Source organism: Microtus pennsylvanicus, chromosome 7 (genome assembly GCF_037038515.1).
Source record: "Microtus pennsylvanicus isolate mMicPen1 chromosome 7, mMicPen1.hap1, whole genome shotgun sequence".
In the NCBI taxonomy this organism is placed as follows: Eukaryota; Metazoa; Chordata; class Mammalia; order Rodentia; family Cricetidae; genus Microtus; species Microtus pennsylvanicus.
In genome coordinates this window covers 96,107,020-96,133,285 of record NC_134585.1, presented here as the reverse complement: position 1 = coordinate 96,133,285, position 26,266 = coordinate 96,107,020, and the positions used below count along the sequence as shown (strand labels likewise).

Below are 26,266 nucleotides of genomic sequence, written 5' to 3'. Positions count from 1 at the left end.
ATAGATAGATAGATAGATAGATAGATAGATAGATAGATAGATAGATAGATAGATAGATAGATAGACAGACAGACAGGTAGATTTGATGCATGGATGGATGGATGGATGGATGGATGGATGGATGGATGGATGGATGGATGGATGGATGGATAAGTGGATGGATAAGTGGATGGATGGATAGACAGACAGATAGGTCCTTAAGTGGAAGTGGGATCAAACAAAGTTATGCAGAATTACGCCTAGAAGATGAAAATTACAAGAAAAGAGTATAGTGTGTGGCATGGCAGAGAGAACTTGCGACATGACCGATTGGGCTGGTGTATCAGGGCTGGCATATCGCATTCATTGGCATTTCAGTTACCATCCCCACAACCTGGGAGATGCTCAGGTTAACATTTGTTCTGATTGCTGCACTGGACTGTGCTCCAAGCACCTCACACATTTGACACCAGTGTTCTGTCCCTGACCTACATCATGCCCAGCCCATTTTTAACTTTTTATCTTGGAGATAAAAATTAGGTCTCACTAATTGCCCAGGATAGCCTTGAGCTCACTCTATAGCCCAGGCTAGCCTTGTCTGTGATTGCTTCCTGCCTTAGCTTCCCGAGTAGCTGGAGGATTACGGACCTATATCACAAGACTCTGAGATTTAAAGTTTCCAAGTTATGGGCTCTGTCCTTTACACCACACCACACTGGAGCTTTACTGGCCCTCTTTACTGCACAAGACATTTTGTTTGGTTGTTTGTTGTTCAAGATAGGGTTTCTCTGTGTAGCTCTGGCTGTCTTGGAACTTGCTTTGTATACCAGGCTGGCCTCAAAGTCACTGAGATCTACCTGCCTCTGCCTCCCAAGTGCTGGGATTAAAGGATTCCACCACCACGTCCGGCCACACAAGACATTTTAAAAGGATAGTCAAGTGACATCAGAATCCAACTGGCTCCACTTTGATTGCTCGGATTCCTTTCTTTAGACAAGATCTCACTGTATGTCCCTGGCTGTCCTGAACCTCACTCTGTAGACCAGGCTGGCCTCAAACTCACAGAGATCCGCCTGCCTCTGCCTCCCGAACGCTGGGGTTAAAGGTGTGCACCACCACCACCACACGTGGCTTTCAGACTTCCTGCCCTTAAATAATGTACAAATTAATCAAATCAATGCTACTTTCTATGCTTTAGGACTGAAAAAAACCAATGCACAAGATATACCCATTTCTGACATTTTCATTTTAGACAAACAGAACCAGGGATCAAAATGGTGGACTTGGTCAGAGGCAAGAAAAGATAGACTAAGATTCAGACAGTAACTGTGGACCCTGGAAAGTGTGGAACAGGGAACCTCACAGGATTGGGGAACAAAGGAGGTAACGAGGCATGGCAGCCGCTCCAGAGCCACAAGCCCGAGTCCCCTCACAAGCTGTTCCCCCACATCATCTAATTTGTTGATTGTCAGGCTCTGTTATTTAATCAAGACATCTCACCTTTCCCAGGAAGATGACAAAGTTTCCAAAGCAGTTAGCAGACGTGAGATGACTTGAGTTCTTGGACAGGATTTTGTGTGCGTCTTTCGCTGATGTGCAGAAATCCGTCCCGTTAATGACAGCTGCGGTGTATGCGTTCTAGAACGACAGATGGCAGTTACGAGGATGGCGATTCCTGCCATTTCAAGACAGCAGAACGACAATACGGAGTCTATGGCTGTAAGTTTAGTGTCTCTACCGCAAATGTGGAAACAATGAGTAAACATAAGTTGTTTTTTAATAGACAACAGAGTTGGCGGGCAGGAAATGGAGTTTGGGTACCAGAAAGAGAGCAGACCCTAGGGACCAGTGAGCGGAACCCAAGGATACAGCTGCTCTGGTATTAGTGAGGGCTTCAGGGACCAGGATCCCTTAGGCCTGAGAGATAGCGTTGGTTCTTGGGTTTCCTGTACAAATTAGGAGTCATAGTTCAAAATCAACCAGCCACTCAGGAAAGGGCCTGGAAGATAACCTCCTATGTGTTCAAGATGGCTGAAATATCTGGAGTCTGAGCCAGAGCAGAGCAAAAGCCTTCCCCCAGGGCATGGTGGAGTCCCACAATTACTCTGACACAAGTGGGCCTCCAGGAACAAGACAGACCCAGGAATCTGTGCAACCAGCAGTACTTTACCCTGCGGATGGAGGAGTGGCAATCAGGAAAGAGGTTTGCTGAAGAAGCCCGGAGGAAATGGAACTCGGGTCAGAGGGAATAGCAGGATGGTGGGAAGAAGGAAGAGGTGGGGCAGAAAAACAATAAAAATCAAGCACATTTTGGAAATTATGTATTTATGTAAGCACTTTATGTTACTTGGCACCTAAAAATTCAATTTTTAGGAACCCCCTCTCTTCTATGGGGATGTGTGTGTGTGTATGTATGTGTGTATAGAGGCCAAGAAATGAGATGGGCCTACCGGCTATTTAAAATATTTTGCTGTTATAAATACAGGGTGAGCGTCTTAATTTCCTAATTTTAGATAATTTCAAAATACACGCGGGTGTGTGTGCATATGCGTGTGTGTTATGCTTATTTGCATGTGTGTGTGTGAGCATGTATGTGTATGTATGTGTGTTTGCGTGTGTGTATGTGCATTGTGTGTGTGTGTGTGTGTGTGTGTGTGTGTGTGTGTGTGTGTGTGTAATGGCAGATTTGTTTTAGTTTGCTTGAGACAAGCACACACGGGCCTCAAATTTACTATATCATCAAAGATGGGCTGAACCTCTGACCCTCTTGCATCTTCTCAAATGCTGAGGAAATTGGGGAATCACTCTCAGTTTGTGTGGTGTTGGGAACTGACTTCAGGCCTTCTTGTATGCTGGGCCAGCGCTCTGCCAGCTGAACTCTATCCCCAGCCCAGACTCTTTCTTTCATAGACTGGGAACCAAGATTGAGGGCATTTTCCAAAAGCCCTCTGATGAGTCAGTAAGACAAATAATGCTTTCTTTAAATTCCAACTATCTGGTTTTTACATTCACCAGTTTTCATTATGCCAAAACTCAATTTAAAAGCATGGTCAGTCCTGTAGAGCCCAGGATCTGGCAGCGACAAGTGGGAGGACTGCCACTCTCCTGTAGCTGGAGGTCTCCAAAGATGACATCATTTACCACCGGGAGCACTGACCAGCTCCTCGAGCCTCTGGGAGGCATAGGAAGGGCCTGTGTTGTCTTCATCCTCAGGTTTCACATCACGAAGATCCAGGAGTGGCCAGTCGTATGTCTCAGGCCATGTCCCAGGGCTCAGTGTGACTACCACGTGTCTCTCCATCTTTGCTTCCTCTCAGGTGCTAGCCCAGTGTGTTCCCTTTCTTAACTGATTCCTAATGGATCTCCCGAGTCATATGGGAAAGGGTAGTTTTGTTTTGTTTTTGAGAAAGGGAGGGTTGTTCCCTCCCCCAGAGACCCACTTTCTCACAGTCAACTTAGTGTTACCCATCACTCATAAGCAACAAAAATAGACTTTATTCCTCAGCTAAGATGATTAAAAGGTTAAACGATACATTTTCATGCATGGGTCAACTCCACAAATTTCGAGGGGAGCTCATAAAACCACTTATCTTTAGCATCTCATGGCCCACTGAAAGAGAACATTAAAACCACATTGACAGGGAAATTACATATGCCTTCCTGAAGAGACTACAGCACCGGCATTTTACCACGAGAGTGAACCCTGAGTGCCACATCAAGACCTAGATTAATGACTGGGTGAGAGCAGAAAAGCAGCGTCGCCCCAGACACGGGAAACGGGGCAGCATCGCCCCAGACACGGGGCACGGACTGAGCATTCTACTGCCTCAGGATTAGTGGGTCCATACTATGCGGAGCAGAAGCTGCTTCCTTGGCAGGCATCAGGAGGACGGGGTGTACCAGGCTGTCCACAGGGTGTGCGTGCGCCTGAGCTGACAGCTTCAGGGTCATGTACTAAGACAGCCACAGTACAGTGGACAGTGTGGCAAGAATGGCTTTTGATGAGGAATAGGAAGTAAGGACATCATGTCGATCATGAATGAGTAAGGGAGGACCCCCTCCCTGCCCCCTTTTGGCAAGGGAAAGAGAGGGTAATGGTTAAATCGCTTTGAGTTGATGACCACGTGCAATTCACAGGACAAGCTGCTTTGATTCCTTTTTGTGAAACTGGGCACGGGCCTGTTCTCAAACTTTGTAACTAGGATGGTTTTGAACTTGTGATTTCCTTTCTCTAGCTCCCGAGTGCTGGGATTGCAGCCTTTTCTGTGTGGGCAAGCACTCTGCCAACTGAGCTCCATCTCTAGTCCAGGTCAAATGATTTGAGGGTTGACCTTCTATGACCTTAAACCTTAGAGGGTTGACCTTCTATGACCTTAGACCTTAGAGGGTTGACCTTCTATGAGCAACCTTAAAAAGAAAAAGGGGGAGCAGGTGAAGTGAGAAGATCCAAGAGAGAGTTCCTTCAAAGGTTTCTAAGTCACGTAGGAAATAACTAAGGCTCGGGAAGGAATAAGCCACACAGTATGGCTGGAAGCCATCATATCACAATTTTGCAAGACGTTCTCACACAAGCCATAAAGCACACAGGGCGCCACGGCACTCAGGGGCACTGTGGTGTGACCACACATCCACCAAGCACACTGGCTCAGTGACAGTGACAAACCAGAGTCTGGCCCAAAGTCAAGAAACTCTCCCCTGGGCACAAATGCCCAGGACTAGGAACTGTAATTCTTCCCAGACGCTCTGACTACTGAACATCCTGAGCCCAGCAGATCTTTGCGTGCTATGTCCCCGAACAGCTGGGCACAAACCTGAAGGGAGTTTCTCGTCTCTTATCTGTGGCCTTTAAGTGTTTTCTTCTCTAAGTATGTGTGCAACTTTTATGTGAAATTAAATACTGTCGCAAATATTCATCCAGTACACAAAGGGTACCACATCCTAGGCTCTCTTTCTGAACATACTGACTCATTTAATCCTCCTAGCCCCAAGACAGCAAGGTAGCAGAGAGTACCCAAGCACAGCAAGGCTAGATGGCATGCCAAGTCACACACATGAGACTGATGTTACATCACTCCCGTGTGGAGAGGACCTCTGGCTCGCCAGGCCCATCTGTAGGAAAACATTTACTTCGAGGTGTGCATTGTTCGTTGCCATAGAAACAGCCGTGTGGTGTTCTCACGAGAGCTTCCACTAGGACATGGCAGGTTAGTCATTCTGTAGAAGGAGGCTGGGTTCTAAAAATGGTTGCCTCCCAAAGCCTGCAGAGGGATCTCCGCAAGGTCCTGCCTCCTCTCAGGAACCCCATTCTGGGCTCTGTAAAAGGATGCCTGCTTGCTTTAAAGTTTTGTATTAAAGACTATCATGCTTGTTTGGAGAGAGATTCAGTGGGTACGAGTGCTTGCTCTGCCAGCATGAGGACCTCAGTTCAAGTTCCCAGAGCCCACACTTAAAGCTGAGTGAAGGGGCTGGAAAGATGGCTCTGTGGTTAAGATCTTGTACTTGCTGCTCTTACGGAGGACCTGGGTTCGGCTCTTGGCACACACATGGCAGCTCCCAACCCTCTGTAACTCCAGTTTCAGGGATCTGATGCTCTCTTCTGGCCTCTGCAGGCACCAGACGTGCAGGCAAACATTCATGCACTTAAACAAAATAGATAAATCTTTTAAGAAAGAAAAGCTGAGGTGGTCACCCACTAGAGTGTGGGAGAGAGGCAAAGACAGGGAGCTCATGGGGCTTGCTGGCCCCCAGACAGCCCCAGATTGAGTAAGAGACCCTGTCCTGCGGGAGCACAGTGGAGAGAGCTAAAACAGGCTGCCTGATGTCCTTCCCAGGCTTCCATGAGTTTATATGTATGCTTGCACCCACACACACAAGCACACACATACACATACAGGCACATATATGTTTCCTAAGTGCTTCACAGTGGACCAGCAACTCTGATCACGTGACTTGGCCATAACTCAGTAAAATGGTCACTGTAGGCACAGTTATCCCCATTTAGTAGAAAATTCTAATCATTGTGCTTTTAGGTAACACAAAGGCTAGATCGCCTCTTTATTTTGAAAGTTCTCCAAGAATATTAACACACAGAAAGGGTCCCCTCCCCCTCCTAAAATCAAAACCGAAGCTTTCTCAGCCTGGCCCTCAGTCCCCCGAGAGCACCCATCTGTCCTCCCCCCAGACTGAAACGGCTCCTTCTTTTAATGTGGTGGAGCTCTGAACTTGAGTTGCTGTTGACTCTTCAAAAAGTAAATAGAATTTTCCTCCATAGAGAAGGGAAGGGGTTTGCCCCGCGGCCCTGCCATGAATAGCTGACTTGATTTCTGGAATGGCTTTTCTAACTAGAGTTCTGATTTTACTCACTTGACATAAAGCAAGAATGCCTAAAAGCAAACCTGAGCGGCTAAAACACCACCACTTCCCTCAGACCTCAGGGAAACACGGGGTAGCTGAGTCCACAGACCTTCAGAAGGCCTTCTGAGGCCCCTAGGAAAACCTGCAGGCACAAGCCCAAGCCAGTTTCAGCTCTGATTTTATCACAAACAAGTGGGGAGGAAGTCAAGGCAGCCGGCAAACACACTCCGGCCTTCCAGGGCCTGGCATTCACTGGCCCCTTCACTGTTACCAGGCTGCAAACCATTACCAAAGAGACTGCAGTGGGGAAGCCTGCCAACCCTGTCCCCTTCAGGGGTCCTGCCAGGAGGGAGGCGCTTAGGGGTGGGGTGGGGAATGGTGACCGGGAAAGCCAGAAGCAGAGCAACACAGTCTCCTTTGCTCTTCTGAACTGTGTTTCATTTAGGCATAAGTTTTAGGATGGTCTTATTCTGTCCAAGCTCATCATTAAAAAAATAAAGCAATACAGAGGCAAGAAGAAAGGAAACCACGGCTCGGTCTCAAGTAGCCCCTGGAAGGACCCTTCCTTCTCCTCCCAACAGTCCTTGGTAATTGCGCACAGTTGAAAAGACAGACAGACAGACCAGCCCAAGGGCACTGGACCTGCATTCTGTCTACAAGGTTTTCAATGAAAGTACACATGTTGTCGAGTAAAGAAAGTGACATTCAGACTACATGCAAGGAATATTTGAATTTGTCATAAATCATACTTCCACATACAAGAATTAGCTTTTTTTTCTCAGTTTTTTGAGACAGGGTTTCTCTGTGGCTTTGGAGCCTATCCTGGAACTAGCCCTTGTAGAACAGGCTGGCCTTGAACTCACAGAGATTCACCTACCTCTGCCTCCCAAGTACTAGGATTAAAGGCGTGTGCCACTACTGCCTGGCAAGAATCAGCTTTCTAAAAATCCTTTTCCATTCATTTTAACTTATTTAAATTTTATTTTATTTGTTCTTATTATTACTTGTGTGTGTGTGCGCGCGCGTGCGTGTGTGTGTGTGTGTGTGTGTGTGTGTGTGTGTGTGTGTGTGTGTACAAGTTTCACAGCACACTATGGGGTCCAAGGACAACACGTAAGTTCTCTGCTGGGAGATCCTGAAACGGAACTCAGGTTACCAGGCTTCTGTAGCATGCAGTCTCACCCACTAAACCATCTCACCAGTCCTAAAACCCTTTTGAAAAACAGTCATGGAAACCCGGGCCTAGAAAGACAGCTGAGCTGGTCAAGTGCTTGTCCTGGAGGCATGAAGAAAGACCTAAGCCAGATCCATAGAACCCATGTTAGACACAATGGGCCAGACCTACCTAGCAGCTCACGCCTTTAATCCTAGCGCTCTAGAGGCAGAGGTAGGCAGATCTCTGTGCGTCCAAAGCATGCCTGGTGTACATGGTGAGTTCAGGGCCAGCCAGGGGTGTATAGTGAGACCTCGTCACATAAAACAAAACAAACCAACAAACAAAAGGTTCATTGACGCTTGCTTGTGATCACAGCACTGGGAGGGCAGAGCCAGGAAGATCCCCTGGGTTCTCTGACCAGCCAGCCTGGCCTACCTGGTGAGTTCTAAGTCAGTGAGAGACCCTGTCTTACACAAGGGTAGACACTGACTGAGGGGATGACATGGGACACATGCTTCTGGCCTCACCTGCTGTGCACACATGTGTGCACACCCCTTCAACACACATGGATTAAACCAGCAAGAAAATGTTGCTTTAAAAATATTTGTAGATTAATTAATTTTAGGAGTTCAGAAGAGGTCATCAGATCCCCTGGACTTGGAATCAGAGACGGTTGTGAGTCGGCATGTGGGCGCTGGTGTTCGAACCTGGGTCCTCTGGGAGAGCAGCCAGTGCTCTTAAGTACTTAGCCATCTGTCCAGCCCCATGAAAACTGTCATGAGGGTTAAAAGACTTCTTTTCCTTAGCATTGTGTTTTAATTTCAGGGAATTCTGACTGTGGGTTCCTTTTCTCTTTGGCCTCTTGATTTCATGATTTTCACTATTACCCTGACTTTGTGAAGGTCACTTAGGACCTCTCTGATAAGACCTCCACTTCTGACCTGAACCAGCACGGCACCAGGCCTGCCACCTCAAACACCTGTTCTGTACCCCCAGCCCCCACTCTTGGAGTCCTTCAGAATCCCATAGTTCCTCTGTTGAGATGCCTTTTTGGAGCCCTATCCTGTATGCAGGGGCATTTATTGAATACATAAATGAAGATGTTTTTGGCAAAGGTTGTCTTCCAAATACTATTCCTTCATACTAAACCTGAATTTGACTGATTGGTATGTTTGTTTCTTTACAAGAATGTTAGCCTTACGACGCCCAGGGCTGGTGGAATGGCTCATTGGGCAAAAGTACTTCCCACCAGGCTTGACAACCTGAGTTTGATTCCTGGGACCCACATATGGAAGGAGAGAACCGGCTTTCACAGGTGAGTCCTCTGACCTCTAAACTTGTGCACCTCCCCAGTAAAGAAAAATAAGTAAACATGTAAATAAATAAATATGCTAAAATAAATGTAAAGGCACCTTTAGATGTCCCCCAGAAAAACCCTTCACCTTCTACTGAGGATAAAGCCTTGTCAATAGGCTGTGGCCAGGGAGAGGGGACCAACATGGAGTGTAATCCAGGAGCAGACAGCACATACACCATGAGAGAGCACTCATCTTCCCTCAGACCCAGGAAAAGCCCAAGCAGACAAGAGCATCTCGTTGAACTTGCCCCTTGACTGATGTAGGAACGCTCTGTGCCTGCAGTGGAGCTGTGTGGCTCTGAACGACTATGCAGGTCCAGGAATCAATGCCATGTAGACTGTTACATTCACCCCGCGACCTCCCCCGTATAGAATGATGGCAGCCCCCCATCTCTTTTGACCTGTAAATAGTCAGCAGAGAAAATGAGCAAGTCAGAAGGGAGGCCTGGCCTTTTGTGAAGACTAGTTAAACTGTGGGTGTGTGAGGCGGGAAGGGCTGGCACGGCTACTGACTTCAGACTTTGCCAGAAACGAAGACTAGATGCTTGCCCCTGGTGCCTGGAAGCTTCAGCTCCCTTCCTCACCCTCATCCCTGAATAGGAACTCAGCCAGTGCCGCCAAGCCGGTGATGCCGTGGCTTGTGGCTGTCTTGGAGATGACCTTCATAGAACCACTGTCATCCTGGTGAAGCTCCTTAGCCTCTGGGCTTCAGTTCCCTCATCTGCACAGGGTGACAGACAGCTACCTGACACTCAGAGTCCTTAAGAGGTTAAATCTTGATAGCATGCACAAAATGTTTAGCTCTGATGCAAATACAATACTCACATATGAAACTTCAAAAATATAAATATGAAAAAAAGCGATGTTTACCCTGGGGCCTGTTCCACTATGGAACCTCCACAAACACCATGGTGCCCACAGGTGTTAGTTGGTGTGCGCTTCGGTTAGCACCAAGCATCTCCAGTTTGGAGCTGAGCACTGGGGAAATGGTGCCAGTGAGATGAGGGTAGCAGTAGGAACGGGGTGTGTTCCCGGACACCACATGTTTAAGGGGAGATAGCTTTAAGTCAGGTGTCTACACATTGCTGATTGACAGGGGGCTGGCAAGGCAACAGCTGGCCTGCTAGGCTGAGGGACAAGGGCCAACAGCAGCCCTGGTTCGGCTCTGGACTGTGGCTTGGTAAACCTTGTATGAAACACTCTGAGAAGAAAAATGGATTGTCTGAAATATATATAATAGCCTATCTTTCCCCTTCTTTTTATTGTAATAAAAACATATGATGTTAAGTTTATCATCCCGAACAGTGTGGGAATATCAGAATAGTGGTACATAGAAATGGTTGTACACAGATCTCTAGAACTGTCTTATTTTATAGCACAGACACTCAATATCCACAAAACATGGATTCTCCCAGTCCTGGGTAACCACTTTTCTGTTTCTGCAAATTTTAACTTCTTTAGGCATTTCATATAGTGGTGTTATGATTAGGGTATCAGTTGCCCTCTCCACTCCCGCCCACCACAAAGACTCATGCATTGAAGGCTTGTATGAGAACATAACCTCATCATGGATTACCCATGGATGGGTCCATGGCTAAATGTTCTACTAGGAAGTGGGGTGTGTCTTTGAAGTGCTTTCCTTGTCTCTAGGCACTTTGTTTTTTTCCTGCCTTCTGCCCATCATAAAGCCAGCCATGTTCATATACTCTCCCCGTGAAAGTCTGCCTCACTGTGCTTGAACCCAGAAGGAACAGAGTCAAGTTAGCATGGACTGAAGACCATGAGCCAAACACAAAACCTTCCTCTTTAAGTTGTTTCTCTCTGGTGTTTTGTCACTGTGAGGAAGGTCTGATGAATACAAAGGAAAAGATAGGACATTTGTTCTTTTAAATAGGATTATTTAATGTTGGGAAATAATCTTTTTGTACACTGTAAAGATGTGTTCTTGCCAAGGCGCCTTTTGATTGGCTTAATAAAGAGCTGAATGGCCAATAGCAAAGGAGGGAGAAGTTTGGTGGACTTAAGGGAGAGAGAGAGAGGAGAGGAAGAGGAGATGAATGAAGGCATGGGAGAAATGTCAGAGGACATGGAGAGAAAGCAGGGCATGCAGAAGGAGAGATAAAAGCCTTGAGCTATGTGGCAGCTCATAGATTAATAGGCATGGGCTACTGTAAGTTATAAGACCTAGTTAGAAACAAGGCTAAGCTAAGGCCGAACTTTCATAATTAATAATAAGTCTCAGTGTTGTTATTTGGGAATTGGCGGTACAGCCAAAGACTTGCTACAAGTTAACTTAGTACAATCTTCTTAAAATTCATCCTGCTGCAGCGTGTGGGTGTTTCTTTTCTTTCAAGGGCTCTATAATATTCCTCTGTAGGTATGTAATCATTCCCTCTATCTGTTCATCCATGTACACATACATTGGTTTCTTTCACCATTGGCTATTATAAGTCATGCTGGGATGTGCTTGGCTGTACATACAACTCTTTGAGATTCTGCTTTGAATTCCTTTGCATGGACCCCAGAAGGTGGAGTGCTGGACAGTATGATAATTCTGTTATTAATGTTTTGGAGGAAACTTCATGTTGTTTTCCATGATTTTATATTCCCACCAATAGTATACACGGGCTCCAACTTCACATCCTTTGTAACACTCATAATTGTCTGATATATTGAAAGTCACCTACCCGAAGGGCATGAGGTGACATCTCATGACCTTGATTTACATTTCCCTAATGATTCGTGATGTTGAATATATTCTCATGCATTTATTGGCCATTTGTATAGATTATTTGGACATACGCCTTTTCAAATCTTTTGCTCATTAAAAAAATAAGTTCTTTGGTCTGTTGTAGTTGAGCTGAAGTTCTTTATCCATTGCTGATATTAACTCTTTATCACATGTGACTTGTCGTCATTTTGTCCCTTTCCAAAGATGGGCCTTTTGCTCTGTGGGTCACTCTGCAAATTGTTGCCTAGGGCGTGCAGTCAGTCCCTGGGTTTAAGGTAGACTTTTCTGTCTATTTTATTATTGCCCTGTGTTTTTGTGTCACATATGAACGACTGGTGCCAAATCCAATACCTTCCACTCGCTTCCTGTGTTTTCTTCCAGGAAGAAAAAAAATACTAAAGTTTTTTTTTTTTTTATTCTAATCTCCTTTAATGCGGTCGGGTGTTTGGCCTACATGTAAGTACTCTACGTGTGTGCACTGTCCCAAGAGGTCAGAAAGGATCTAGACCTGGAATTACTGGAGGTTATGAGCTGTGATGTCGGTGCTGGGAACAAATTCAGATGCCCGGGACGAGCAGCCAGTGCTTAAACACTGAGCCATCTCTCTAGCCCAGGGATTGTGTAGTTTTAGGTCTTTTGGGTTAAAGTTCATTCTGAGTTGGTTTTTGAATGCCACACAGTGAGAGTCTTCTGCTTCTAGATCGCCAGTTTTCTCAAGAACGTTTGTTGGAAAGACCGTCCTCTCCCTGTGATATAATTGGTGTCTCTAGCCATATATGAGACACTATTTTTAGCCTCTGTACTGTTGCCAAAGTCTACACATCTATCGAACATGTTTGTTTATGCCAGTCCTGGTAGCGTCCTAATTATGATGCCTCTTTGTATGACAAATGTCTTTCTGAGCCTCCAAAGCCTGGCTACTGGTCTTTCCATTCAGCACCCCCTCTCCACTGGTATTCTGCTCAGAAAGCCGGTCTCCTGACATGAAGTCCCGGGTAAGAGCAGCTCTTTGAACTAGTACTCCCCTCCCCTGTTTCAGATTCCCAGCTATTCTTTACAAATGAAAGAACTATATGAATTCAGCACGGACCCAGGGCTGGTGTGAAGACCACATGGGCCTCATGGTCGTCCGTTAGGTCGTAGGCATGTGTGGAAGGTCTGCTTTGGTCAAGCTCCCAGATGCAGACTAGAGTTGGGCACTTAATAAGAGCAGCTGTCTCTTGTTCCCTGGGCTTCCCCTGCTTTTCTTTGTTGTCCCTTTCATGGTGACTGGCGCGGCGTGGCAAACACCTCCAGACAACTTCCCCACTCACACCGGGATGCATCCTGATGAAGCCGGTTAGCGCAGCTGTCTCATTCCTCAGATAATGCAGTCTCACTAATGCTCTCTTTACCCCACCCCATGCCAACGGAAGCATCCTGTGGAGTGGGAAGATGAAACCGCAACTGCTGTCAGAGACTGGATCCAACTGCCGACGCTTTTAGACCCGTCCTAGCCACGCCTACTTAAGGAAGCTAATGGAATTCAATTATCGACACGGTTCCCTCGCCTACTTCGCAGAGAACTTGTTTCCTAGTGTCTAGAGAGATGAGCCTCTGAGCAGAAGGGCTGCCCACGGTCTCTGCCAGGCGCATGCGTGCTTCCTGCCCTCTTTCCTGTGAGTTCTTCCTTTCTCCCTGCAGGACTCAGGCTCTACTTCTCCTCCCAACGTGCTAAGTGCAGAGTGAGACCAAAAAGATAATAAACCCATCTACCACTTTTACCGCTTCCCCACCCCTTGCCCCAGCTTTTAACCTTTTGAGCCCTTCCCTGCAAGGGGGAAAAGCAAAGGCAGAGCTCCCCAATCTGATCTGAATGGCTTGCAGGTGTGTGCTCTGGTCTTTCTCCACCTGCAGAAGGGAATCTTACTGGGTGGAAGGGCAAAGGACCAGAGGTTGGTGGGTTCTAACCAGAGGTTTAAGTTGTTTTTGTCTTAGCAGAGCGAGCAAATGTTCCATGACTACCTCTAGGGACTTCATTTGTCTAGGAAAGAGGAAGTTGTAGAGCTGTGTTCTTCTAGATGACCAGGACAGATGGTAACCTCCTGCTCACATATCTGGGTACCTAAGACCATATGTCTTGACTTTCTAAAAGAATCCCATTTCCTAGAGAGGGCCCAAAGAGCCGTGAAGACAAGAAGATGGTTTCCCCAAGAGCATCCTGTGCCAACTGATGCCTGCGGACACCTGAAACCTTGCATAAGAGCCTAAGAATAGCAATTCACTTGTCTGTCCATCCAGTGGAATGGGAGCTCAGTGTAAGAACTTGGGTTATGAGACATGATACAGTGTTTCTCACACATCTGAGTTTTGATCTTTGATTCACAACCATGTGGCAACCGTTCAAATATGAAGCTCAGGTGGTGAGAGCCTTGTGGGATTCCAGTGTGGATTAGTGACTGCCAAATTGAGACTATTTTATTCCTAATCACCCTGACTCACACCTCCTCTCATTTGTTTTTCTTATGAGAGCATTCTCTAGCCTCCGACCAAGCACTTCCTGCTCAATGTCTAGGACAGAGACAACCAGGGAAGGCCAGCTGAGAAACGCACCCATAACTCCTGCCTTGCTTAGCAGGCAGGGAAGGGAGGAGAGGAGTCTCAAGGAGCCCCTGACAGTGGCTTTTTTCCAGAAGACCCAAAGAGAGATAGCACGAAGAAGCCTGCACCCTACCCTAAGGAAGATTAGATTTGTGGTCGGAGCTGCTTAACTGTTTAATTCCATTTCTCATGCTAAACCAGTTTGGGAAGCATCAGCAACAATCTATAGTCTTTACATTTCTTCAGCGCTGGGGGTAGTGTTGACCTGTCAGACATCCTTCTTGCATGCTGAGCATCCTCCTTCCTCCCCACCTTTGAACACAGCGGATGGTCTATCTTCAGATGCGGACAATCAGGGTACCTGCCTCAGACACAAAGCTGCTGAGGGGAAGAAGCACAGGATCTGCTGCTTCTTGGGCTGCTAGATCCTCCACAGTCAAACACTGTCACAGAATGTCCTTATTATGAGGAAAGTGGTTTCTGCTGATTTCAATGGTAGTTTCCATAGATCAAAGCTAAAAACCCAAGTGGTCCCGTCTGCTATTTCTGGCATATCTCAGACTGTCAAAACATTGACAGGAAGGTAAGAGCATAAATTGGTGGCCTTGTGCTTTAAGTGACGCTCAGAATCATACGAGGTGTCTCATAATTAAGAAATGATGCCCCTTGGGTAGGGTGACTTTTTAGACCTCTGTTTCTGGAAACAGTCTTAGTTACCCTTGCTAGACAATGTCACCAATGTTCCTGATGAAAAAAATGGGAATGATAGATAGCCAGGCATAGTTAATTCCAGCACTTAGGAGGCAGAGGCAGGTGGATTGCTATGAGTTTAAGGCCACTCTGGTCTACGTAGCAAGTTCCAGGAGAGCCAGAGCTACTTAGTGAGACCCTGTCTTGGAAATCAGAAAATGAGAGTGACAAGAAGCTGATGCAGTGACAAAGGCTTGATGCAGAAGGGACAGGGCCAGACGAGCCTGCCGCCTAGCACTGGTGGGCTGGGTGGCCTGATTTCTCCATCTCCAGCCACAGTCACAGATCTGTTTCCTGATCTAGGGTTTAGATGTAAGCGTTGGACCCTGGAGTTGGGGGGAACACCAGGCTGCTTCGGAATGTGAGAAGCGAAAGTGGTGCTCTGAACAGCTCTGCTTCCTCACTGAGTGATGAATACAGTTGTGGCGGCTGGGGTCGAGGAAGAGAAGACCATTGTAGGAGAACGGATACTGATTCCCCCCAACAGAGAAGATTCGATGAATAACCCTGTGAACTCTGCAGTCTTCAGAGCGCTACAGGATACAACCAGGCACTCCCACGCCCAGCGATGGGGTGCTGAGGGAATGTTAATGTCTTCGGTTTTATCTCTACATGCCAGCCAGGGAACTAAGAGCTTTGCAAAAGAGCTTTAGTTATCTGTCAAAACCTTGGGAAACAGACACTTTAACCATCAACTTTTTCCAGCACACAGACTTCCAGTATTTGGTGAATTGAGAAGTGAAAGTTACTAAATCTGTCTCCTCCCCTATTGAACAACAAAACCGGGAGAATTCGGGTGACTCCCAACTCCAGGATTCAAACTTAGATTTTTCACTAGTCCTCTGTGGGCCTTCCTTCCACAGACTAGGTTCTCAGAGCCCTAGCCCACTAGATATCAGAAGATACTGTCCCTCCATTATAGCAAATAACATTTAGAGACCACGTAAGGAAAGGCAGAAGGCACACTTAAATATTGGTGTGTTAGCTTCCTTAGTCCTCCCTTGTGTCCATGAGGTAGCCATTGAGACTTCTGCATTATATTTGAGGAAACAGAGGCTAATGGGGTGAAGGGAACCATTCCAGGTCCCACAGTTCTCAGGTCCAGCTCTATCTCCAACCGAATTCTTCTTATTCTAGCCCAGTCCTGGGAAAATGGAAATATGGCACAAGTCCTGAGAGAGGTAAGGAATGAGGAAGAGAGAACACTGGTGGACAGGGCAACTGGTTTTCAGAAGAAGGGAAGAAGGGAGATAGGAGAGGCTTGGAGGAGGAAGCTAAGAGTATGGTCCCATTATTACCAGGAAATTCAGGTCCTCCAAGGACCCAAGCATCCCTTCACCTTCTGCCCTCAGAGCAGAGGTCTATCTTCCATGTTGCCCCTGTGAAGGGTGCAAGCTGCATATAGTTCTTCTTTGACTACAGTGTATAAGAGAATACACTTGCCTGTCCTCAGCCTCTTAGTGGAAGGCAGGAGAAGACACAAGGATGGAGATGAGGGCTGAAAAAACTCTGCTCACCATGGAGCTTTGGATGAGTTAGCAAGTTCTCTGGTTTTGCTGTAATAAAGGGAAGGTTTCTCCTGATGTCTGAAGGGCTGTGGTTCTGAGGACCACACCTGAGAAAGAAGTGCTCCAGGCCAGGTGATAACCCAAGTATGGAGTCAAGGTTACCCAGACTCTCCTGGTTTTGTTGTTTAATGACCAAGAATGTCTTTTGGGAGAACAGAGCTCATTTCTCTGTGGGGAAGAGGCAGACTTCAGGACTAGTGTGTGTGGAATGGGAAGCAGAGCACATGCTTGCTCAACCCCCTCCTGACTCTTGGGGAGGGATTCCTGCTGTCACAGAACTGCACTCTCAACCCCAGTTCCCACCCTGGGTAAGGTCTGCAGGAGGGTGGCTAGGTCCCTTTGACTTAGGGTGAACTATTGACAAGCTGTTCATGAGATGCATTTTCCAGCCAGCTGATTTGGTGCTCAAGGTGATATTTTCAGGCTTGACTCTTGTGTCTTTCAACTGTTTTGAACCTTGATAAGGAAGAAGAGAGGCCTATTGTGTCTTTTGAACCCCAAGAGGCAACTCTCACTTCCCTTCTGTCTTAACGTCTTAGAGTCTAAGTGTTATCGTCTGTTTGAAAGCAAATAATAATGGTGCACCTCTCAAGGGCTGAGGGTGAGGCCAACTCTAGTTAATGCAGGTGAAGCAAGAGAGTCCAGCACAGCACCTGTAAGCACCCAACACACAGCAGGCATCCTCCTTTCTGGAGATAGCACACTGGGGAGGAAGTCAAAGCCATTTGTGCCACATACACTCACCTCCCAGCAGAGGTGCCTGCTTGCCCTAGTACCGGATATCACTCCCCTCCCTTCCTGTTAGTGATGCAATCCTTCATTTAATAACCCCCAATTATTTTACCCTTAAAATAGAATCTCAAATCGGGAAAGACTTCAGAGTCTTGTGGAAGATAGCAGCTGCTCCCTGAGGGTGTACCAAGGTCCACTTAGAGAAGAGCGCCCCAGGGCCTGGCCCTCTTAAGCTCTGACACTTGCAGCCTGCTCAGAGCAGGTGTGAGCTGGGCCTGGGGCAGGCACACAAAGCTCTTCTTACCCAGCAGCAGCTCCTGAGCTGCACACCAGGAAGCACAGGGATTCAGTTAGTTTTCTTCCAGACAGCCTGGGGCCACTGACAAAGAGGAGGCTTAATTCCTCTCTATCTAAAACAGGGGTAATAGCATTTGCTCTGAGACAGCTGGGAGTGGGGGTGGGGGACTGGAGGGGGATTATCACTGTCCATATACAAGCCTGCATACAAATGGTCAATATGGTCACACATGTGCACTTCCCTCTAAAACACACAAGCAGGAGGCACCTCTCTAGAGCTCCCGCAACAGCTGGCTGTCCAGGGATAGCTCCGAGCCAGCAAGCAGGAGAAGGAGGAGGTTGAGACATCTTTGCCATAGAAAGAGAAAGCCTTGATGCTCTAGGACCAGAGTTACTATTAGGGCCACATTGGGGACTAAAAGAACTTTCTCTTAGGCCTCTTTCCATCCTTCTCAGAATCTTGCTAGAGGAATTTCCCATAGTTCATTGCCTCCTCCCCCTGAGATGAACATGCTGCTCTGGGGGAGGGAAAGAAGTGTCATGATCTGTCACTCATGGCTTCTGATGAGCCAAAACCGGACATGGAAAAGTCATCGAGTACTGCTACTGTCCGTGGATGGAGAGACAGACTGGAGGCAGAGCTAACGGCAAGGACCTGGGGACAGGAGGCTTTGAGATCTTACAAAGTCAAGTTGACTACAGAACCTTGGAAGACAGACTGACTTTATGTTCACTAATAAAAATCACTGGTAGCCAGGCGGGTGAGGGTGGTGGTTAGGAGGAGGGAGGGGGAGATGAACCTGTTTTCCAGGAAGCAGAAAAGCTCCTCTCTGCACTCAAATGAGTGAGACCGTCTGAATCTTTCTGATGAATGTGTTTGTTGCTCAGAGAGACAGAGCTGCCTGCTGGTACTTCCATGCAAATGCCAGGAGGCAAACATCTTTGTACTGGCATAGCCTGCACCCAGAAAGATGCTAAAGTAAAGGAGGCTGCATGCACGACAGTCTGCTTCAAGGTAGTATACCCTGCGCCCTCTTCAGGGACACACACGGGTCTTCCCGTGTCATCACCTACAGGGAATGGGGGTAGGAACCATGCTGGGCACCATAATACTCGCCCACTTCTAGGGTTTCCCATGATGACCAGTGTCTGTCCTGAGTCCCACTGTCCGTCATACAAGCTGTTTCCTCCAGCCCAGCAGCACTCCTGACAGAATCTCTCTAGGTGGACCCAGAGAGATGGCTCTGCTTTGTTCTCGAGTATGCTTGAGAGCCATTCCCCAAGATTCCAAATGGCCAACACAATGATCTTTGTTATTCCAGGGTCAGGCCTTGTCATAGATTAAGAAGCATTTGGGACCAATGTGGTGGTGCACGCCTTTAATCCCAATATTCAGGAGTCAGAGGTAGGTGGATCTCTGCACATTCAAGGCCAGTCTGTTCTATGAAGAGAGTTCTAGGACAACCTGGGCTGTTACACAGATAAACCCTGTCTTGAAAAGCCAAAAATAAAAATAGAAAAGAAAAAAGGAAAAGGAAGAGAGAGAGAGAGAGAGAGAGAGAGAGAGAGAGAGAGAGAGAGAGAAAGAGAGAAGAAAAAAGAAGCATTGTTGTGGGGCAGATGGTGAAGATCATGTCAATCTGGAATACAGGAAAAAATTAAATTCTGCTGTAGAATAATCCTCTGTACACTATGTGAATATATGTTGCTATGACTGGTTTAATAAACAAACTGACCGGCCAATAGCTGAATAGGATAAAGTTAGGTGGGGAAGTCAAATTGAAAATGATGGGATGAGGAAGGGCGGAGTCAGAAAGTCACCAGCAGATGCAGCAAGATGAGCACGCATACTGAGAAAAGGTACCAAGCTTTTCTTGGTAAATATAGACAAGAAATAAATATGGGTTAATTTACGTGTAAGAGTTAGCTAGTATTAAGTCTGAGCTATTGGCCGAGTATTTATAATTAAGTCTCTGCTGGTTATTTGAGAGCAAGCAGTCATGACAGGAAAACTCTGACTATAAGATTCTAATCCCAATTCACAGGCACATACAGAGTGGGCAGGCATCTGCATGCCTCTACTCTGAGCTAGATAGTTCTCCAAGGGCAGAAGGCTCTATATGAAAATGGGAGTATTATTATTATTTTTATTTATTTATTTTTAATTTAATTTAATAATTAATATTATTTATTGTTTTTCGAGACAGGGTTTCTCTATGTAGCCTTGGTTGTCCTGGAACTCACTCTGTAGACCAGGCTGGCATAGAACTCACAGAGATCCACCTGCCTCTGTCTCCCAAGTGCTGGGGTTAAAGGTGTGCGCCACCACTGCCCGGTTTCAGGCTGTGGGAGTTATTCAACCCAGCTCTTTCCACCTGTAAAGGTCCTGAGATGGAGAGACCAGCTCGAGTTCCACACAGAAGGAGTAGACAGAGGCAAACAGCTGTGACAGTCAACTAGGAGCTGACATTTTCTGGGAGGTTCTCCCAGAAGACTGGTGGTTTTCAAATGGTATTGGTATCACCCTGTGGCTCACTCAATAGCTATTTCCACTTCTGCTGGAAGGAAAAAAATAGAAGAGGAAGCCAATGCTCAAAATGACAACAAGTAAAATTAAAACATAGGTTAGACCCAAACACTCGACAAAGTGTGCCTGAACAATACTGGTTAATTCGTACCATCCCAACTCGCCAACCTAGGATCTGGTAGTAGTTTTAATGTAATTGCCCCCCATAGTTCCAAAGGGAGTGACACTATTAGGAGGTGTGACTTTGTTGGAGTGGCTATGGCCTTGTTGGGGAATGTCACTAAGGAGGCGGGCTTGGAGGTTTCCTATGCTCAGGAGACCAGCCAGTCTGACAGTTGACTTCCTGTTGCCCGTAAGATGCAGCATTCTCAGCTCCAGCACTACATCGGCCTGGACACTGCCATGCTCCCCACCATGATGGTAATGGACTGAACCTCTGAAACTGTAAGTGAGCCACTCCCATTAAATGTTTTCTTTATAAGAGTTGCTGTGGTCATGGTGTCTTGTCACACCAATAAAAACCTAAGCTAAGACAGGTCCCAAACTCAGATAGTTCCCAGGCATTGCCCGGATAGTTAGATGTCATAACAGACAAGAGAATATGAGTCTAACAATACAGAGTAATGTACTTATTGGAGTTCATAAAACACACATTTCAATAGCTACAGGTTCTACTTTACTTATGGATAAAAAACCCAGTCAGCAAATCTTGTTTGTGTGCAAGAATAAAAACCTATAGGATTTTGTAATTTTCCTCTAAGATTGGAAAAAGGAAAAAAAATCTAGCATGTTTCAGATCAATGCAGATGCATCTGTGAGAGTGTTGGAGGTTCAGCGGTGAATTTTGTACTGAAAAGGGCTCTGCTGTAAAGTCACCAGTAGAGTGGGGACAGACAGATGCCCTGCATGTAGGTAAGAAAGCATTTTCATGAGGAACTGGGTGAGGACAGTAAGCAACACAGAACGCAGGCTTTCTGGTTGAGTGGTTAGCAGCATGGTCCCTTGGGAAGGTTTCAGTTGGGCCCCTCAAAGGTGTTGGTAGGGGGCAGGGAGAGTCCAGGCTTCCTCTCCAGCCAGGCTCATACAAACCAGCCTCCAGGGCCAGAAGCCTGGACTACTGATTCGCCTAGGGAGAGGAGAGATGTCCGACCACCCAGCTAAGGCTTCTCTGTCCTGAAACCACAGGATTTGTGGTCGCGGCTTCTGGTCCTCTCCAAGTCTGTCATTAGCAAACCTTCCCCTGCCAATAAGCTAGCCTGTCTGGATGAGAAATCTGCTGGGAACAGTCCTGGGGAGTGGGGGGTGCTGAGTCTGGGGCTAGAAAAGCTGCAAAAGGCTAAGACTTAATCATGGAGGGCAAATGGGCTTAGCCTGACTCCTCGTTCTGACATTGACTAGCAACCTTCTCCAAGCCTCGGTTTCCTGGCCTGTAAGTTGAAGATACTACTCCACCACAAGAGGATTGATTGGCAGTTGGTGCCAATAGCCTACAGCCAGCATTGTTACTGTTTTATTAGCTGGTGATATCCATAGATACTTCAATTACCAACGTTGTCCTTTGTTGAGTGTCTGCATTTTCTGAGTTTATTCCTGTTGTATACATGTCTCACGCATGTATTTCCTACTGCTACATACACATCCCAAATTCCCTTGGTTCCCTTCCTATTATGCCCAGGGGCAAATGGTTGTACACAGCATAAAATGAATAGATGATTTTTGGGGTAATGAATATGTGTGGTGACACCATTGCTTTACATTTGGTGTCTTTGAAGCAGAGAGAAGTGAAGGAGAAACGATGAGGCTTGGTGTTTTATTACCCCACTCTGCAAAGGAAGTATGCACGGCCTTAGACTGGGTGTCTACCAAGGCAGAAACATCTACCAGCCTGTGTCCTGGGTCTCAGTGAAGATGGACGAGGCTTTTAGGAAGCAGTGATAAACCATAGCAGGGTTTATCCTCTGAGGGTTGGTCCTCTTCCAGCTTCCCATCAAACAGAGTAAAGAAAACAGGGTTTGGCCCTCTCGTATCTGATTTCGAGGCACGGAGATGCCCATACTTTCCCCACCCCCGCAATAGCCTAGTCCAATGGGAAGCTGTTTCCTAGCCTTGTCTAAATCCATTCTTCCCTTTGGACTCCGTTTCCTTTGTTTATTGACAGATGAGATTGACAGCTGTGCTGACTACCCTTTTACCATCGTTATCCCCGCCCCCTTCCTCTCTTCTTTAAGTGTGTAACTCAGACTAACTAGCCTTGAACTTTCTACGTAGCTGAGTTTAGCCTCAAACTCCCGCATCCATCTCCCCGGGACTGGGATTGCCAGTGTACTACATAACTGGTGTGTGTGTGTTGCTGGAGGTGGGACATGCATAACCCCCTATCAGCTCATCTGTGCCCTGTTCCTCTTTTTAATACTTCATGATTTCTGTGTCGTATCTAGGAGCTCTGTGCAAACCCAGGGTTCCTAAGGGCTTCTCTCCTGGAAGTTCCACTGTTTGGATTGACATTTAGGTCTGTGTTCTATTTTGAATTATCACTATCATCATTATCATTATTATTTTGGCTTTCTGAGATAGGGTTTCTCTGAATTATATATATATTTTTAAATTTATGGTGGATTTGTCTTTTCATATAGAGCTCCCCTTTTTTTTCCCTCTGGGTTCCTTTGGCACTGTTTGTAAGAAAGCCTGGCCTTTCTCCATTAACTTCAGCCGTATCCGTGTTGTTCATGCAGTGTGTCAGGATTCTGCTTTCCTCCCCTGTAACTCTGTCCCCCCGACCGCCCCCACCATGATGGTCAATCTTCATTGTCTGTCTTCCTTCTTAAACATATACTTTACTTCAGGAAGTCATTTAGCCCAGACCCTTCCAGACCCTTCCAGAACCTCCTCTTCTTGTCAGCATGCTCGTCGGTCTTTCTTTCCCATGCCTCCCCCTTCAGCTCTTCTTTCCCAGCCTCCTACCCTCTGCAGTTCTCAGGTCAGATGGCATTGCCCAATCCTGTAGGAGTCACCCTAGTGTAACGAGGCCACGGCAGCCAGTGGAGGCCACGGCTTACAGCACAGACCCCCAAGGTCAGAATCTCAGAGAGCCACCCCGGCTTGCCCCACTGACTCATTCTTGGAGCTGGAGCAAGGCCAGCTTACTCTTACTGCCCAAGACAATCACCCAACTGCCTATCTGTTCCATATCTTTATACAGGACACAGCACCTGTATAAAGGTAATTACAGTGTGATTCATATGAACACGGCACCTGACCGCCATGATACTCTCAATTCCCTAGGTCTTAGTTAACATTAGTGGGTGAAATTTTAGACGGCAGAGACTATATGCCCTGGGGGTAACAGAGTGGAGGAAACAAATGTAAAAAAATCAGTGGTTTTCAAATGTGCTGAGTGGCAGAGTCCTGACATCCCCCAGCCTCCCCCACTACACCCCAACTTCCCTCCCACCTCTAACCCCCCCCTCCCCCGGCAAATGGTAGACTCCAAACCCAAGTCCCACCTGAGCGGAGCTGTCTTAGCGGAAGGCAGGGTGGGGTAGAAGGAATGAGCTAGAGCTCCTCCTACCTCTTCCCCACTGTTTTTTCTCCCTACTGATATGTGTCCTAGGTTCCCAGGAGCGCAAGATACCAAGAGTGAAATAGGGAAGGACTCAGAAAGAACCCGAATCCCATGAAGCCCAGAGTGGTTCCAGCCTGGAGCCATGGAGGACCATCTAGGTAATGGGTTTTTATTAGTGCTCCCAGGTTTTTGCCTGTCCAGTCTAGCTATATGGGTTTTTTTTTAGCTTTGAATTGTGACTCAACTATATCTTATCACATATCAAGGGACCAGGGCATCTCCAAACCCTTATACTAGCAGCTGGTGTCCAGACTCAGGTCTGAGAAAAGAAGCATAGCATTTTAGTCTATGAGCGTATCCACAAGGCGTGGCCTGGCTTGGTATCTGCCCCACCTTACCGAAACACGCCACATCGCCTTATTGTGTTTTATATATAGTGGCTTGTGGTATTTAGATCCAAATACATTCTAAAAGGTACACCCAGATTCCGACTTAAAAATAGAGCGGGGCTTAAAAAAAAATGCTACACCTTCCCTGAATAACGCGAGATATTCATCCTAAATACCCTTTATAAGACACCAAACGCGGACGGCCTAATCAGCCCCTTCCCTTGTGGTGGGGCATCTGCTAGGAAGACAGGCCAGAATAAGAACGGCTTTCCTAAGTGAGATCTCCGCGCACACTTAAATTACAAAACAGTTGCTGCCCCCTCTAGAAACACGGCTTGGTCTAATGTGACTAAGAGCTATTACACATTCCTAAACGGGCTACAGAAAACTAAAGCGTTTATTTACGTCTCTGTTGATTTGAAAGATTTTTTAAAAGAATATTTGTAGCTCAAAAGGGAAGGGCTGGTGAAATGCAGGAGAAAAAAATGGGAGAAAATTCTCCTAGGTTAGAATTACCCCTGTTACAGCATTGGCGTTTGCTCACAGTTGACAGCCATTCATTATACTCAGATAAGAAAAGGCTCGTGCCCCTTTTTAGTTTAGAAAGAGAAAAAAAACGAAACTCATTTCTGCAGAATTTGAAGAGCAGTTGTAACAGCCTACAGTTCCAAGGGAAGGTCTACAAACCACAGCCCTGGGGAGGAAGTGTGATCAGTCTGACAGACCCCGCCTTCCTCAGGCTGGAGCGAAGAACGGTGTTTGCATTAAAATGAGTGAGTGGAAAGGCAAAAGAAAATTGTTTCTTAGCATGTGAAATCACACGGAATTCAAATTTCAGAGTCCACCAGTAAAGTTTTATTGACACACAGCCATGTGTGTTTCTTCACATTTTGTCTGTGACTGCTTTCCTGGATTTGATGGTGGAGTTAACCGGACTTGACACATTACGTGGCTGAAAAGCCGACGGAATTACACAACCCGCCCTGAAGAATTTGCTGATCTAAGTGACTGGAAGCCACCCTCAGACTCCTGGGGCTCAGGGAAGGCACATACCTGGTTGAGATGGTGCAGGTGTCTGGTGAGACACGGAAGCCCACAGTAGTAGCTGCATCTGAACGCGCCTCTTGACCACGCGCCATGCTGCTGGGACCAGGTAGGTTCGGGGCACAAAGACAGAGTGGGAGACGACAGAGAAAAGGTAAGTAGCTTGTCTCTGATGGGAGGGCGGTTTCCATCTGCAGATCTACGTACTGGGGGAAACCCTGGAGCGATTCTTACTCATAAGCCAGAAACTCAACTAATTGCTATCCCCGCAGATGAACTAGCCTTCATTCATGGCCTTAGACGGCATGTTCAGTTAACCTCAGCAGAAAGAGAGATGGGTTAAGTGGTATCCAATCAGCAGAGGAAAAGCTGGCCTTCTACTTCTCTTCCCTCTTCATCTGTCTCTAAGTGTGTCAAATGGGATGCACGATTTTTGTTTGTTGTTGTTTAAAAGACAAGGTCTTTTATAGCCCATGCTAGTCTTAAACTTTCTATGTACCTGAGGCTAGCCTCGACCTCCTTCTGATTCTCCTGCTTCTGCCTCCCAAAGGAGGGTATTATAGGTATGAACCACAATGCCTGGCTGAATTATTTTATTCTTATTTTTGAGACAAGGTGTTGATACACAGCGCAGACTAGCCCCAAGCTCAACACCTCTGATTCAACCTCCAGATGCAGAGACAATAGGCAAACGCCACCATGCCTTGCAGATGCAGAGACAATAGGCAAACACCACCATGCCTTGCACACTTTGACTTTTGACTGTGAAGTTTGTGAGGTTTTGTCATCAGTTAGAAATCCAGCCATGTATGGTGGGTACTCGTTATGTGCCCACAGAAAGAATCAAGTTTAACGTTGGGGGAAAGAGATCCTTTCCTGAGGTTTTCAGACTAAGTTTCAAAGATTCGATCTTCTGAAGGAGAACTTGAGTGTGTAACTTGAGAATGAATTATCTGGGGTAAGGGTGGTCACCAAGTTCTACCACCACCTATTGTAAAAATAAAATAAATAAAAATCCCAGGCTAGAGGGCTCAGGAGGTAAAAGTGCTCAACACCATACCCGACCACCTGAGTTGGATTTCCAGCACCCACAGCTCCTTTCCCCAAATAATAAATAAATAAATAAATAAAATTTTAAGAATTTAAAAATGAATCTATTAACTAGCAGGGCAAGAGGTAGCTGTCACATCCTACCTACCTCCCAGAGAAAGCAAAACAAAACCCCCAACCAGCTAACAAT

The 26,266-nt window shown here is 46.6% G+C and overlaps 1 protein-coding gene across 3 annotated transcripts in view; it reads right to left on the bottom strand.

Moving 5' to 3' along the window:
* The window catches only part of Slc44a3 (solute carrier family 44 member 3), a 69,783-nt gene that overhangs the window by 4,561 nt on the left and 38,956 nt on the right, over nucleotides 1-26,266 (bottom strand). For 2 of the 3 annotated variants that reach the window (XM_075981493.1, XM_075981495.1), the window contains 2 exons: nucleotides 25,036-25,125; nucleotides 1,480-1,617 (listed from right to left, as the gene is read on the bottom strand). In XM_075981493.1, coding sequence (XP_075837608.1) covers nucleotides 1,480-1,617; nucleotides 25,036-25,125 — 228 coding nt within the window. The remainder of the gene's footprint in view (nucleotides 1-1,479; nucleotides 1,618-25,035; nucleotides 25,126-26,266) is intronic. The other variant, XM_075981494.1, reaches the window with a different exon arrangement.